General features: G+C 46.4%; 1 protein-coding gene across 4 annotated transcripts in view; it reads right to left on the reverse strand.

The window, feature by feature from the left end:
• Positions 1-432: 432 nt before the first annotated feature.
• LOC8034677 (heterogeneous nuclear ribonucleoprotein L) overlaps positions 433-16,474 on the reverse strand; it is a 111,391-nt gene continuing 95,349 nt past the window's right edge. The window contains exons 7-15 of one of the 4 annotated variants that reach the window (XM_042287666.1): positions 13,318-13,377; positions 11,600-11,774; positions 10,753-10,912; positions 8,786-8,907; positions 7,210-7,414; positions 5,985-6,042; positions 3,577-3,603; positions 2,337-2,432; positions 433-1,643 (exon numbers count right to left, since the gene is read on the reverse strand). In XM_042287666.1, the coding sequence (XP_042143600.1) occupies positions 1,585-1,643; positions 2,337-2,432; positions 3,577-3,603; positions 5,985-6,042; positions 7,210-7,414; positions 8,786-8,907; positions 10,753-10,912; positions 11,600-11,774; positions 13,318-13,377 (962 nt within the window). In that variant the 3' untranslated portion in view covers positions 433-1,584. Of the gene's footprint in view, positions 1,644-2,336; positions 2,433-3,576; positions 3,604-5,984; positions 6,043-7,209; positions 7,415-8,785; positions 8,908-10,752; positions 10,913-11,599; positions 11,775-13,317; positions 13,381-16,474 lie in introns of all 4 variants that reach the window. The other 3 variants (XM_042287663.1, XM_042287669.1, XM_042287667.1) reach the window with 3 other exon arrangements.

Here is a 16,474-nt window from a genome sequence, read left to right on the forward strand (position 1 = left end):
TGAACTTTCAGTTGGTAGTTGATGAATATTTATCAATGCAATAGCAATCTGCTATACTGAGGTGGCCTTCTTAGCCTCAAAAACCAATGAAAGGGTTCGAGGTGGTGGTGCCAACTCGTCCCAGCATCAGAAAATGGACTAAAACTTCCACAACACACAGGATGCAGGAATTTGGTTTCACAATCTGTTCTTTGGGGGGGGGGGATCAAAAGGTAGCAGCTTACACACGTCAGCAAGTACGGCCTCGGGGTGCTGCCCTCTAGCCCCGCTGGTGTGTGCAGGCCTCTGGCAGTAGAGCCACGTTAAAGCGTGCCCACAGTTGCCAGATACTGCCCTGCGTTTTTCCACTCGTGGTGGCCAGACGAGTTATTTAAACTTGTCGGCTTGCAAGTGTCTATATCCATGCAACTTGTCATGCACACATTTCCAGAATTGCCCAGATTCTATTCGTCACTTTTTATTAAGCACGAGACCACCAGATACATGAAAAGCGTTGCACAAAACACGACACATAAAAAAAAAATCAAATGGAGAGTTGTTCTTTGCATGGCGGACAGTGGAAGTAGGTACCATGTTCCTAAACTAAAAATGCTTTACTTTGAACGAGAAAAAGGCCACTTATGTCGACACTGAAACAAGGATTACAGCCACATACATGCACACACAACATTTTCTTTTTTCCCCAGCTACATTTGCTCTAATCCAACTTGGAAAACACTTTCCTTGCCAGAAGGGGGAAGCACGAAAGAACGATCTCCGGAGGTGCAACTTAACGCAAATGTGGGAGAACTGAAGACATATACCGCGCGTGAAATTTCCTTTCGTTTCCTCCACAATTCGAGTCAACACAGAGGTCGGGGGATGCCCTGGACACCTAGAAACGGCACGCTTAAAAGAAACAAACAAGTGCCAGCTCCCAACTTTCAACAAATGGCTCGCCAAAATCCACTGTCAATGGAATTCAAATGTGCAATGCAATGCAAAAACAAAGCCGCTCGACCAAACTTTGGGCGCCACCCGCGCCAAACGTTCTCCAGCTTCAAAAAACATTTGAAGCGACGACAACACAGCCACCTCTTGGTAAACCTCTATCGCAACGTCTCATTCGGCCCATGGAAAGCTAGCGAATCTAAAAACTCCGGTTTGCGTCGAGAATAAGAAACCAGACAAATCGGTGAGTGAACAACAGTGATGAGGGGGGGGGTACGTCAAAACAAAACTTCCATAATACTCTTCTGAAAATGTCTTTGTACACAGGATATACAGGAAAGGTAAGCCGTCGTCTCTTGCCCAGCAATCTTTGTTTTTCCTCGATCTTCTCCCCTACGACTACTACGGCCTACATTTTTTTTTATTTCCTTCCACCCTAAATAAACGAGGTGTTTTTGTTGTTCCCGTCTCTGGTGGTAGTGTCGTCTTCCTTGTTGGTTAGTGGTGGTGCGAGTGTTTTTTGTTTGTTTTTATTTTTGTTTGTGCCTTTCCGTGTCTCTTCGTAAACAAAAAGTATAACAATAAAGAGGAAGAGGAGGGGGGTTGTGACGATGCATAGGCGGCGGGATCCGCGCGCTCCAGCGTCCGGCACGTTCAGTACCTCGGGCCGGAAGACGAGAAGCACAACTTGAGGATGTAGGGGAACTTGCCGTCTGCAACAAACGTCGCCGGGCGTCAGAGGTTGATGCAACAACAACCTTGGCAGTGAAAGTTCAGCACAATGCTAAATGGAAGGTGACAACAAAGCCAAGTAAACTGGTAGAATAAACAAGACGACCAAACACAGTTATCCTTTTTACTCGTCTCTTGATGCCGTCATCCCTTCCAGTTATACCATGCCACGTAGTTCAACTTCTACAACACAAAGAGAGACAATAGATTGTAGTTGTAACATTGTAACATTGCTGTAACGACATTGTTGAACATTGCAACATTAAATTGCCATACAATGTAATTCTGTAACTTCACGGCAAGATCAATGACGAGGCCGCTCCGCGAATCCTGTTTGTGCTAACATTGGTCGATGCCATAACAATGCACCATGTGGTTCGACATTAAACACCAAACAGTGCAGTTCAACGAGTCTCTACTAAAACTCTTCACATGAGATTTCGGTTTCCTTGCAATTTCGGTAGCGGTATCATCTTGACAAGGTATAGACTGTAATTTCAAGCATGTGGGGGATTGATAAAACAACATCAAATGAGGGTGATGAAAGGGGGCTTTATGGCGTATGCACCAGACTAGCTTAAAAATCCACGTCGTTTAAGACCGGCAATAAAGATGTTGCAGTAGCTTAACGAATTGTCGCCGTGGCAACTATGAAAGGGGAGAGGGGTGCTCACTGGGGTTGTTGATTGGGGCGTGGTTGCACCCTATCAAGCCCTCTATCGCCTCCGACACCGTCTCGAATTCCATCAGGCCGGAGCTGCTGCGTTCCGCTGCAAACGGAGCAAGCAGAACCAAAACACACACACACATACACACACCGTCTAATACGTGAAACAATCCATCCCTGTTGCAAGCCCCTTCTTGCGTGACGTGCAAACCCTCGCTGGGGAAATTGACCCAACAAAATTGCCAAACTTGCTGGATGTGGGCGCAACTGCAAACCCAACTGCCTCGTTGCCCAGCGAACTGCGCGAGAATCGCCGTCGCCTCTGGGTGGGATTTCTGCCGATCTTTTGCGTTCAGTTTTGGCATCTCTGTCCTCTCGCGACTTAAAGTTGCTAGAGAATAGCACAGAGCAGAGTCTAGATATCCGAATCTTAACTACGGTCGTGGCAATTTTGATGACAGTCAACGCATCTTTAAATGGTATGTGCCAGCTAAGGTGAACATTTCGCAAGTTAGAGGATTTCACGTAATCGACCTAATTACCACCTAATGCTTTTAGCCTGACAACGTAATTCCAAAGAAATAACCTTTGATTTGAGAGACCTTTCTTTTTTCAAGAACACTTTTCAATATTCAGCAAAACGCTTTGTAGACTGTATAACGGCTTCAATGAGGGCATTTTGTTGGAGTCAATGGAATTTCCCGAGCAAACCTCCACCACACCGAGTTATCCAAAGCACACACACGAGCTATTTCCCCCGTTAATAACCCCACAGATTATCAAAAAAGTTGCTCCACTGCTTTACCGCCATGGACAAAGACAGAGTGAAAACAGCAGGGCACGTCCTTTGACACCGTGCTTGAGCTACATGCACGTGCTGGGGGTGCACGAGACGTCAAAGGTAGGAAGTTTGCACCGGAGGCGGGACAAACGAAGCTGCTCTTTGCTGTTCTCATCTTGTCAGCGGCCATAGCATATCCCACTTCACACTCTGTTACAGTTTAGCGTGAGCACTTTAAATAGCGCATTGCTTGTGCAGTTACCAAGAGTAAAACTACAGCATTCCCTGCCTTCCAAGTCCTGCACTGCTTTGGCACTCTCAGCTCTTGAGCACGAGCCTCCAGGCACTAGTGTCCCTCTTCCCTGACCCCAAGTCCCAAAAATCGGCGAGTCGGAGAAAGAGAAATCCCTTCGCTATCTCCTCCCTCGCATAATCGGTTCCAGTTTGCAATATCGTTTTAGCTTACGCTTTCGAGGCTTTGCATCTTCGGTCTCTGCAAGAGTGTGAGAGACAGTGCGCACAGGTTTAGCGGACGAAAAAAAAGTGACCGGTTCTGCTTATCGACAGAGTGGGAGGGGAGAAAGTTTCCCGTCGCACACACCTTGTCTCGTCAATGTTTTGAAAGGGGGGCTAAATAGAACAAAAGGGACCCCCGCAGAAAACAATTCTCCTCTGCAATGACGATACGGTAGAAACTCTGATACGTTTTCGGTCTATACATTTTCCCAGCTGTTACGCTCACAAATGCCGATCCCAAGGAACTCCAGCAGGGGAATATGTATTCAGTTTCTTATTGGTTGTCTTTGCTTCTTGGCTATCGCATCTGAAAACTGCCATCCAGTGCGGCCAAAGTGATGAGTAGGGCTGCTCGGTCACGGGTACCTCTCCTTTTACTCTGCTCCCTATCTGACCCTCTAGGGCAGCTGCGACCTTGAACTAGCCTTGGAAGTGAATTGGGCTTTTGCCACGGCTCATTTATCTTTCCATTTCTTCTTCCGGCACACGCGTGCACATGCTTTGGCCGTGTTAACTAGTGCAACTAGATTCCCCTAGTTGGGCTAGTTCCGATTTGCGTAAAATTAGTAATCGTGCACCACATGCGACGCGCTTGCAGGGTGTGCATCACGCTTCGTGCCGGCATGCTGGGAACGTCGGTTGACGCGGTGCAGCACTTGGGTTAGCTCGAAGGGCTCAGAACTTTCGCTCACTTTTATAGGCAGATATTTTATAGTTACAAATATAGACAAACCACATGTATATAAAAAAAAAAAAAGAAAGAAAGAAAAAGTGCATATTGTAGTCTTCTATGGCCACGAAAGTCCATCCGAAATATATTGCTGTAGAGAGCTGCTTCCGGTCTCGTACATAGGTTCCCCAAAAGCACAATTTGTTGTTGCGTTCTCCCGGATCACTTTCGTTCTTTAACTCGCTCCCCTGAAAAAAACGTATCAACTAGATTCTACCGTATACGTCTCTCGTAGAGAAATGCACGAGCCACAAATTCCGCACGCAAACGTCCCATTTTGGTGGGCGCGAAGCCCACCTTCCCACACATTTTCAAAAGCATGTCTGAGTGGTGCGCTGAAGAGAATTCTCGCAATCATTCGGAAACAAACTGGAAAATGGTGCAGGGTCCCTTTTGGCCCGCACAAAGTCGGCCTACACTCCATTTCAGCGAAACCCGGCAGAAAGCGAACGCAAGGGCACCCTCGAGCCGATCGAAATGACGGAGCGGAGGACGCGATGGTTTTCTACGGGAGGAGTGGACTCCGATGACCCGCTGTCGCACACCTCGCTTCGACGCTCCGATGGATTGCAGCTGTTGCCGCGTGCCAAGTTAAGGTGAAACAGGGTACAGCCAGAATACACAGAGGAACAAAAATATTCGAAGCTATAGACGCCCTGTCACAAGAATGAGTACAGCAGGGCGCTTTCAGACAAGTTCGGCTGACACATGTCCGGTGGCAGTTTATAATTTTGAGGAAAAATATACATTTTGCTGGCTCCATGCCCCTCAAAACAAAACCAACGTTGCCTTGGAAAAAAAGAAAAAAAGTTTTGGCAGAAAAAAATTAGCACTTTCTCAGTCTGAAGCGCTTTCTGCAGATTGCCCAAAGAAATATTTATTATGAAGTATCAATATTGTTAGTTTGCAAAGAAAAATCGAGTATAGCTCGTCTGCTTTACCCGGTTCATGCACTCAACAATTTTGAACGAACCAGGCTCGCTCGTGGCTTTGTTTGCCGCTCTGCCAACAAATGGCAGCACCGAATATTTTTAAAAATTCTGCTGCCATTTTGTTTGTGGCTAGTAACTTGATTTTGAAGGCAACAAATATAACTTTGAAGACAACAATTAGGCAGTTGAGGGTCAGAAATTCCCCCAAATTATACTTGCCAATTTAAGCTCAATGATATGTACTAAAAGAACTTGCAAAAACATGCTGCATTATTCTCGCATCTTTGAAGCTACAAAACGAGAAATCTGGCCAATTTGAGGCTACCGCGGTGCCGTGAAGGGGGCGTGTACAATCGTTGACAAGTTATATTATATTTCAAGAGCATAAAAATGCAGCGGGGTGGTCAGAAAGAAACTAACTGACAGCACAAGGGCAAACAGGGTTTTTAAAGCAAGAATCTAAGGTGCGTCTTTGCACTAGAGTCGTAGGAAACGCGCACGGGCAGGAACAATCCAGGGGCACTACCATGCCACACACTTCGCAAGGCCCATTTCCAATAGCCGGCGTGCGGCGTGCCGCTAGCGCCTCTCCGTGCGCCGTGTAAAGGAAGTGCGGTCTGCGTGAAAGACTCCTGACCCCACACTACTCAAAAGCAAGAATGGGGTAAGTTGGAGATGAATTCTCTCGAAACTTACTCTTCGACGTGAACATCTTGATCGACGCTGGCACCGGGCAGCCCATTTCCTCGAACAGCTGCAGAATAACGAAAAAACAACCTCGCTCCTTTGTTTCCTTCCTCCGCCATTGATTAAAGGGGCACTGGACTCCCCAAAACACATTTAGATTCCAGCATCAGACCCACATATCGCATAACCAGGGTCTTGCACTGCCGACGAGATCACTTAACTATCACGTCTGCAGCATGCCTACACGCCGCCTCTCGCCAGCGGTGAAGCGTGTCAAGCTTCACCGCTTCGCGCTGGAGTGCTAGGTGTAGTGGCTGACGTGGGTGAGTACCCGCGTTAGCACAATAGGCTCAGTAATTATGCTCAATACTATTCCAGAACTGCTTAATGGTTGTTCCCGTGCAGCTGTCGATCGAAAGAACAACAAACTTTGATTCACTCTTCCAATGCCGTTAAGGAGCAGTGTCACTTGCACAAGTGTGTGTTTTCATGACATTTGGGGGTGGTTGCCTCGGTAGTTATTATATTTAGGTCTTGAGTTTCATAGGTTCATAGAACTTGGGGGCCGCATTTCTGTTGATAGACGAGCTGGTTTTTGCAGGCATTTTACAGAATTTAGATATACCGGCTAAATGAACTACTGGCTGAAAAAGTGCAAAAGGAGAGAAGCTTTACCTCAACTGAAGTGTTGCCTTATTTCTAAAAAGAAGGCTCTGTGTTCCTTTGGTGCCCTATTTATTCTTACTACCAAAGGTAATATGCTCCAGCAACAAAGAGGAACCCTCAGTCATTACCAAAGATTCACCCATTTAGCGATGCAGTCACTTTTTATTTTTAAGCGATGTGCTAACAATGTTGGCATCTGCTCCAAAAAGATCAGTGACTGCTCCAAACCAATGCTTTGCCTGCTACAAAAGGTCAAATGCTGCTTCCATCGTTGAATGTGCCTCGGCTGCCTCTTGTCGTTCTTGCTGCCACGCGTGCAGCAGATGCAACTTCCCTCGCTTTACTTCGCTCGTCAACGCACTCCCTGCCGGCAACATGCAATCCCAGAAGCCGCTAAGTTTGCCGGACAAGGTGTCGGTAGAAGCGTTCAAATAAATGCCTTTTGCTTGTAGACGCGATTCGGGGTTTGGACTGCCCGTTGCAAAAGCCTTCGTACAGGCAGAGCGACGACAGTTCTCGTTGGCCAAAACCCTAGGCCAACGAAGTGAGCGGGAAAGGGTATCCCCACCTTCTTGAGGTCGTCCTCCGAGATGCCATAGGGGGTGTTGAAGAAGTGGAGGACGCGCGAGGGCGGCTGGATGCGGTTCTTGGAGGCCGCCTCCGGGTTGGTGAAGCGGTTGTTGCGGTTGCCCATAAAGTCCTTAAAGGACGGCGTTCCGTCGGGAAGCTCAAAGGGCAGCTGCACATCGTTTAGGAACGCCTGCTTCGAGTACCTGTGCAAGACGTGCAAGAACATGCGCAGATCTCAAGCCCTGTCCACGCTGTAGTAGCGTTCGACTATGTTGCGAAAACACGAGGCCTATTCACGCAGCGACGTTAGACTACACCATAAGGCAAGGGTTCCCCCATTCACACAATGTTAGGCTACACTATAAGGCAGGGGTTTCTCCATGCACACAGTGACATTAGACTACTCTACAATGCAGGGGTTCCCAAACTTCATAAATTCTAAAAACCTCTAAGTCAGTCGTTTTCAAAAAGGCCTCTGCAAAGGCCTTCTTGGGGTCCCCGACGCCTTAAGACTGTCGGCTAAGCTGAGCATTAGAACTTTTCTTTTGTCGATGCTGGCTGTCCCACAAGGCAAAATGGACCAAACCATGCGCACAAGGTGAGTTGGGTCGATCATTCTTCGCTCCAGAGCTTTGCCGACAAACTCGTCCCGGTCTTGGCATTTGTCCAATAAAGCAATGCAGAAGCTTAAAGGCCTTGTGAACAATAATGTACATGTTAAAAAGAGCTCGACTAATGGTTACGCATCAATGGGTGACTGAAGTCCGCCAAAATAGCATAAAATTGAAATGCTTAGAGAGTGACGGTCGAGGAAACTCGTGGAACCCACGGAAACCTTGGCTTCCTAGGAACTCCATTCGAGAACTCACATTGCAAGGGTCTACACCAAGAACCCCTTGTTGCGTTAAGGCTCGTCTTACAAAGATCAGGTTCACATGCCTGCACTCGAGCGTGCTTACGACAAAAAACAGACCGGCGTCGTCACGTGGCGAAAGGACAACGCGTAAGATATGTGCGAGTCGGAAGGGTTCCGCGGCCACCTAACAAATGGCGCTGTTGTGACTTCCCTTCATAAGCAGCTACGGGGAAATGCAATGCACTCCAGCATTCTCCAATGCAGATGTGCGAAAAGTCGCTGACACAGTGAGTGCAGTACCAATACATCTGACAAGTGAGTTCATAGCAGGTTTTTGCGTTTTTGTTCACAATTTGCGTGCGCCGTGTTGGTTCCCATGACAGGAAAGTTTGCAAAGGGTTCCCACGCGTTTATTGCACAGTGAAACTTGAATCTGCTGCGCGCCTAAGTCTGCGATACCTTTTCCCGAGGACACACGAGCTCGTAGCGAATTCCCGCGCGTCTGTCGCCTCGTGAAACACGAATTTGACGTGTCCGTAATCTGTGGTACCTGTCCCCATGCCCATGCCCCAGCGCTTATCAGTAATTTTTTATGAAGATTCCCTATTCTTTCAACATTTATCTCTTTATTTAGGGCTGGCGTCGCTTTTGCGATTTTACGGTACAACCCTTTTATTCGTGAGTGTGGGTTCAAGAGGGGTCAAACTGAAAGACCGACCCGAGTTGCATCTTGGTGTCGAAGAACTGTGCGTTGTTCAGGTGTCCCACCGCCCTCTCCACGGCCAGAGGGTCCCCCATCTGCACCATAGCACAGCCGTCCTTGCTCTTCAGGAACTTGATCTGTAATGCAACAGGGCCACCATCAGGGACCGTCTCACCACCCCATTTACGGGGCCCGCAGCCGACATCCGCAGTGAGCTCGACTGTGAGCACACCCGCTAACCCATCGATCGAGCGCGTTTATAGTTATAGTCTGCGTGGTAACAATAAGCATGGAAACTTCAACAATGTATTACTATTAAAAAAAAAAAAAAAAAAAACTTGCATTTCAAAATTGAGCTTTTTTTCTTGTGAAAACAATGACGGTCAAGGATCGGCCACTGAGGGCAGCCCCCAACCGACCAAAATGTCTGCTAATTAGGAAAAACTCTAAAACCAATCATACGCAAAATTTTAAGACCACCAAAAGATCCCCAATGTGTTGGTTAAACAAATTTATTGCGTAGTTGCAGGCAGCGACATTACCGTCATGACCTCTCCTGTACCGTCATGTTTGATAACGGTACAAAACAATACTATTAGGAACAATTTTATATTTTTCTCCGTAAATGCACAACTCTGAAGCAAGAAAATGCCACACTGCCAATATCGCATAGAGCAGTGGTCTCAAACACGCGGCCCGCAAATCGCTAGGAAGCGGCCCCCAACATCCCGCAGCTGCCAGTCCCAGTTTCTCTACTTCGAGCGCTGCCACGGCATGCACCATGATGGTCGTGTGCCATCAATTCATTTCTGCTGGAAACATAGCTCTGCTCTTATAACATGTTCCAAAATTTTGCACTATTATGTTTTCTTTCGCAATATGTTTCATCTTAAATCTTTGCTTCCAAGCCCTTTATTTTTGAGCACTTGTTACCCAATGCCACTAGCATGATGCAAGCACAAGCTCTTTGCTCAAAGACCACACCTTGGCTGCACCACTCTCGCTCAGTAGAAGCACTTGTCAAAGACAAAGCTAAGAGCTCGGGTTTCTCGCCGTTAGAAATATAATTAAAATACAAGTAGGTTCTTATAATGCTGGCATTAAATCGTCAGGAAAGCAATATCTGTCGTATGAATCAGTTATAATGTATGCTAGAGGTTCAACTGGCGCAAGTGTCTATGTGACTTCTGGGAGGCAAATTGAAGCAACCAGCAACCAATCTACTTTTGCGGTGCCCCCGTGCATTCCTATAGGAAATAGCACAGGCGTTTTGTCTATTCGCCGGAAAATAACATAGATCACTTTTGCCGTTTGAGTTGTACCGAATAGTATGGATCTTTATTATCATTGCAAAAGTGTAATCGCTTTAGGTAGAGTATTTTTCTTCCTCAATGAAAGACGGTAAACTTCGTCATGATTGGATGCAGAACAAACATGTTTGCACATATGCACAATCAGAAAGAATAAAGCAATACTTATTTATCACAAATCAGACTATATTGCTTGGCCTTCCCTTTATTTTGATCACCTACATGCGCAGGGAGTTACTGCATAGTTCTTGCCATCTCTTTTGGTTTTTCAGATGTCCTCCGTTCGTTTGGCATTCAAATCCCCGATGCAGAAAAGTGCAGATGCCATGTTGACGCTAACAGTGCCCGACAATGCACATAAATGCATGTATGAAGCCGTTTTAGCAGTGTTTAATGCCATAAATTTTAAAGAAAAGCACCGTAACTGACCAATATTTTCATTCTTCTGATTGAAAAATGTTCTACGCCATTTACTACGCTTTAATTATTGGTAATATTTGGTCTGTAAAATAAGCGCAAAAAAAATGCAACTTTTTTTGGCACGTTAGAGAGCCAACACTCAATTGCAGCAACCTCTCATTGCCACAACTGCAAAAACTTTCCCACAGCGAAGTGGCGGCTCGTGCAAGGAGCCGAGGAGGGGGAGGAGAGAGAGAGAGGGGAGGCACCCACCCTGACGACGTTGCCGTACAGGCAGAGCAAGTTGAAGAGCTTCTCGGCGTTCATCTTCTCCGAGTTCAGGCCGTACACCATCAGCACGGAGCCCTGGTGAGGGCCCGCCGCCTGTGGCGACGAGTTGGCGCCCCCAGGCCCGTAGCTGGCACCGTCGCGCCTGCGAGACCACGACGACATTTCCTTCGTTCATCTGGCTTGGGACGGCGTCAGATGACGGATAAGGGGGGATTCTTACTACGGCTGTGATGCCTGCAGCGCATCTGCGGGTGGCGTACTCACTGCGTCACGGAGGTGGGAAGTTTCCCAAGGCGACATGATGCCACCAAAGGTAAAGCCAGAAGTGTGGGGGGACACGCCCCCCCACAGTGGTTAAAACTACGGCTTCTTTGTCACCCTAGGGTGACTTGGTAACATGAATACCCGAGGGGTATCCACGTTAGCAAGATGTTGCTGTATGTCCCCGTGGCATAACTCCGTGGCAAACTGTGTTCGCCACGAAGTTATGCGTAAGTGGATGGCTCGGATCTTGCCACGAGAGCGCGGGTTTGTGAACTTTTACAAATTTACAGAAGAGCAGAATTGAAAGGAAAAGAGAGATATGACAGCACACATGCGTTTTAGATAATGATGCCTGCTTTGTGCTGACAATATGTGCAACGAGAGATATATAAAAGGGTGCATTGGCAGGTCTAGGAAGAGGAACATGTGTTAAGGACACATCCGAAGTAACAAACTTAAAACGGCCACGACAACTTCATAGAGGCTGTTGGTTGTTAGGCATTTGTGCATAGCTTATGCCGCGGCAGAAACTACGCCAGATGCAGTTGCAGCTTCTCCCGCTTACTCTGGAGGACCTCCGTAGCGGTCCTGGGGCCCGTTGGGGGGTGCTCCGTAGCCGTCGTTGTAGCCACTGCCGGGGCTGCTGAACTGGCTGCCTCGAGGCCCGCCGTAATCGTAGTCGTTGCGTTCGGCGGCGTAGCCCGGGCCGGCGGAGGGGCCCCGGCCGTCCCCTGCATTGCCTGAGAACAGACGAGACAGAGGCACAATTCAAATTTGGGGTTTTATCTGGCACGCATCAGTAGAGGGATTAATATCAACCACCAGCAGCGAGACTACATTATAATTAGCGTAACTAAAATATCCGTTTTTTTTTTTTTTTTTAGAATGGGATTTTGCACACTTACAAACTCTTCATACTCGACTTTCACTGGTATTAACCTTCCGCATAAACAAGAATATTAGTCAAACTTTTTTTTCGGAAATGTACCCAAAAAAGCTTACATACGGTCATTGGCTAAAAAACAAGTCTGGGAACTACGAGTGGCTGGCACTGCCATTTTCTTTTTTTTGTGCTACTTTACTACTTTTGTTTGCTGCTTGTTGCCAGTTTAAAACAGCCTTCAAGTAAAAAGCAATTGCATATGCAGAAACAGATGGAAATCCGGCGGTGCAATGGGGGTTTGGCGTGTCGGAGAGGTGCATACGCTAGCGGCAAGGCCAGAAACGAAAACTCATGACCTGCAGCAATGCCGAGAAAACCTCTTTCCGTGGACAAACTGTCGTGATCCCTGATCTGCAAGAAGAAGTAGCGGAGCTTGTTCGACAGCTGCATGGCAGGTCGCTACTTGTTGCGACGTCCGAACGCTTCCGCACGAAAGCGATCCAGGTCGCTCGTGCCTCCGAACTCTCTAGGTAGCAATTCAAGAAGACAGGGTCGTGGGTCCCCCTTTTATAATTCTTAAAAAGAACACCTTGCCAGAGCAGGACTTCCCTCGCGACGTCATAGTTTGGGTGAAAGAGAAAGGCTTTACGAATTAATTGTCAATAATGAAATGGGTCGGACTGGTGTGGAATCAACACCCCAATGCGCTTTTCGGGCGACCAAGTAAGTTGATCCTCAATTTGTTTCGAAGCTATCTGACCGCTCCTGTCGAGCGGGCCTTGCACGATGGCAGGACGGACTTGGCGGTTATCCCTGGCGGCACGACATTTGCGCTACAGCCACTGGACGCTGCGAGGAACAAACTGTTCGAGGATTGACCGAGTGAACTTTGTAACAAGCAGAAGATGGGCAACAACTCAAGGACACCCACGGGCTGCCTCGTCCGTCTGTGCTTTGATGTCGTTGGCGTGGAAGCTGCTTCCAGACGAGACGGTGCGCGTGCCGCACCAGCAACGCAATTGACGGCACAGAAGACAACACATTGCAGGACATGGACGGCGACAAACGCTCGTCATCGAAAGAAGGTTTGGAAGTATTTGAATAGTGCTCGCTAATGTGTTTCGTTACGTGCAAACGCAGAGCAGTGCAAAGAAAATAAACACACTGAGACTTCACGTCGGGCTATATCCTTCACAATGTATTTTTCTAGGCAAGATTGCGTTTTCTTGATGTAAAAGCAGATTTTTACAATTTCTAAACTGGGGTTTGACCGGTTTTTACGGTATTCAAATTCAACGGCATTTTGATGTGAAGTCTTTGTTGTGCCCGCACAAACTTTTATTTTCGCTCCCATGTTCCCTTTAAAACCGGTGAAATAATGACGAACTGCGTCCACTCACCGTAGCTACCGAAGCCACGTGGCTCACCAAGGAGGGCGGGACGTTCGCTGCCACTTTTTCCTGCTCCAGAGGAAGAAAACAAAAGGTGAAGTTGCCACACATCGGTCACCAAAATACCCGTCGGTTCGCGAACAAAAATTAAACCAAGGTGATGACGGTACAAGCGTCAATCTAAGACTTCGGTCGCACGGGCATCTCAAATGGCAGCTGGCCACGTGCCAGTCAAGGCTGTGAAATGGGACGTGCCAAGCAGAATGTAGTGCTAGAACATACTAAGTCAATCTGCCAACTGCTCAAATGAAATTTATGCCCAAGCTATTAGAGACACCCATGTGACCAACTAAACAGATTCCCGCATGCAAAAACACCCAGAAACACGAAGCAACAAAACTTTAAATCAGTAGGTCACCGCGCTATTGCATGACACAATTCAGTCCATTGTGTTCTCTCAATCTTTCCCTTACCCTCTGGTTGCTCTTTCCCAACTCCTCTTAGTCATGTTTCCAACGGTTTGCAATTATTCCCCGTTCCTGTTTCACCTTTTCTATTATCAGGCTGCAGACGTTTTGGCTGCACATTCCAACGGGCACGACCTCTCCGTTTCCAAAAGTAACATGTTTTGCCACAGGGTGGCGCCACTTCCTCTCAAAAAGCGCATATCTCACAATGGGGCAAATCCTTGTTGTTTGCGGTTTGAACACTGTTTACTTTATGCATTTTATAACACCTTGTGACCACCCCACTGTAACATGTTTGTGCACCTCAAGAGTATTGAAATAGAAATAAATAAATTGGTATCTCCAGGTCAGCTAGAATTTTTATGATCTCGTACATAAACAATGTTTCACTACTATCTTATTCAAAGGTTCAAGAATTATTCTTTCTGTGTCTGCGTACTGCAAACACTTCATATTGTAAAATTATTTCCACAAGCTTTGCTTATCTCGAGCAATTTTAAAAGATTTGTCACACAAATACATTGCAAATGTGGGTATACTGAAGGCTCATTTACCCTCTCTTACAACATTTTGGTCTCAATGAACCCTCAAAATGCAATGAATTGTTTTTTTTTGCAAAATATGAGGAATTTCAGGTTACAAGGGCTTTCCATGGACAGGGCTAAGGAAGTCCACAATCCCCTCGATAACATCTTTCAGGAAACATACAATCAAAATTAAGCTGCTGATGTTGAGCAATTATTGTCGTGCACCTGTAACATAATATCGGTATGCAAACACTGAACGCAAGACACTTGGTTACATCTGATGCTGCCTGCACTCAACACCTCCACGGCAGCTGACCAAAGAGACTTTTGTTTGCCCAAAGATAGAATATGCAGCTGCCTTTTGGTCTCCTCACCAAATCTACCTCACTAATACTCTACATTCCTTTCAAATTTGAGTTACACGATTCATCCTTTCTAACTATGAACACACTGCCAGTGTCTGCCATGAAGGCCCCCCTCTGTGCCTCCCCGCTCTCAGAACTCGCTGCAGGATATCATGTCTGTGTCTCTCCCATAAGAATTTCTATCACCACCCCCAGCTCAGACAGGCTTTGCTATTAGATCCCCATCGCTCAATTCAACATATCAACTCCCTTAGCGTATGTCGCATTCGTGGTTCCACTAACTTAACTCATTTCTTTCCTTTGCTTTAACAGAATCAGCTGCCAGATGACAGTATTATTTGGTGACCCATAAATTTTTAGAAACGCTGTATCATCCCATATTCTGCTGTAATCAGACACGCCCTCAAACATAGCAGCCACTTGGCATACACCTAAAATGTTTTGTTCTTTTTACTCTTGTTTTTTTTTTTTTTTTTTTTTTTTTTTTGTGTATGAAATGTTTTTTTATGTACTTTTTTTCCCGATTTTTTTTCCAGGCTTTTCTAGCATGTCACTGTTCTACATGAATATTTTTCTTGTGTTACTCCCTTTATATAATGCCTTTGCCAGGGCCCTTATGGATAATAAATGAATGAATGGAGGAACTCATTTCCCAAGCTGCTTGCTTTACACAACCTCAAACAAGATTACCATTCGTCCTTGGACCAAAGCAATGGTTCCATCAGTGTGTACTTCTTGGAATCTGTCCTTATTGCTTACTTTCACTCTATTGATCGCACAATCCTTTTCCACATCTGAATCTATAACGGCACTGTAACAACTACGAGCACAGAGGTGCGCAGAATCGAGGAAATGTTCTGTCTAGTGGGTGCAATGCTGTTGACAGCATTTATAAGCTTCTGAAGTACTTCATCGCGAAACTGCAGATGTCAAAACATTTCCGAGTTCAGCTCAGCAATGCAACCGACAGACAAGGAAATTGAGAACAAAACCTGCCCCTTCTTGAAAGATTTGGCCATGCTTTTAGCTAGGTGTGCCTCCAGGTAATGTACATGCCTCATTTTTGACTCTACAGCAAAGATGCGACTAAGAACCATTTGGTCCTCCAGCACCAAGCCTATTAATTTTCCTAAAGTCATGTGTACCAAAGCAGCTCGGAGGTGGCATTGTCATATTAGTAAACTAACACACACCCTCAAGAAATGACTTGCCCACTTCCTAAGCCTTCATGCTGTGTAGAATGTTTGGTTTGTTACTAGAAAAATATTTTAAACAGTGTTCCCCACAATTTATGTATACATGCAAGGTTTGAATGGTAACAAAGTTTGCAGATTGCTGAAAGTTGAAAAGGGCATAACAAAGCACTAAAAACAAATTTTCTCAGAGTAGCCCGCTTTCTACAAAGCATTCAAAACGAGTGAACAACCCAAGCCTTTCAATGCAATAATAACAAATATAATAGACAGACACAACTATAATTCCACCCTCCAGCTTTATGATTCCGCTTTCCAGCTCGTTCAAGCTTCCAGGCTATGCGTCCATCAAAAAATACTCAATGGTTCAAACATTTTCCCAACAAGGGGGGGCCAAATTCGAAATTCATAATTTCACGTGGCAAACCGACGAAGGGCAACTGGCACGCCCCAGTGGAGGACTGGGGATTAATTCCCACCACCTGAGTATCTTGAATCTTAGGCCGTACGGCGATATGCGCCACAATGCCTCGAGCGTGTCTCAGACCGGCGTGTTTAGTGCCCCATTCCGCCCACGCGTCGCTAGTGGTCCCGAAGCGGCAACAGACGACGTC

This window comes from Ixodes scapularis, unplaced genomic scaffold (assembly GCF_016920785.2).
Source record: "Ixodes scapularis isolate PalLabHiFi unplaced genomic scaffold, ASM1692078v2 PGA_scaffold10__122_contigs__length_95168666, whole genome shotgun sequence".
In the NCBI taxonomy this organism is placed as follows: domain Eukaryota; kingdom Metazoa; phylum Arthropoda; class Arachnida; order Ixodida; family Ixodidae; genus Ixodes; species Ixodes scapularis.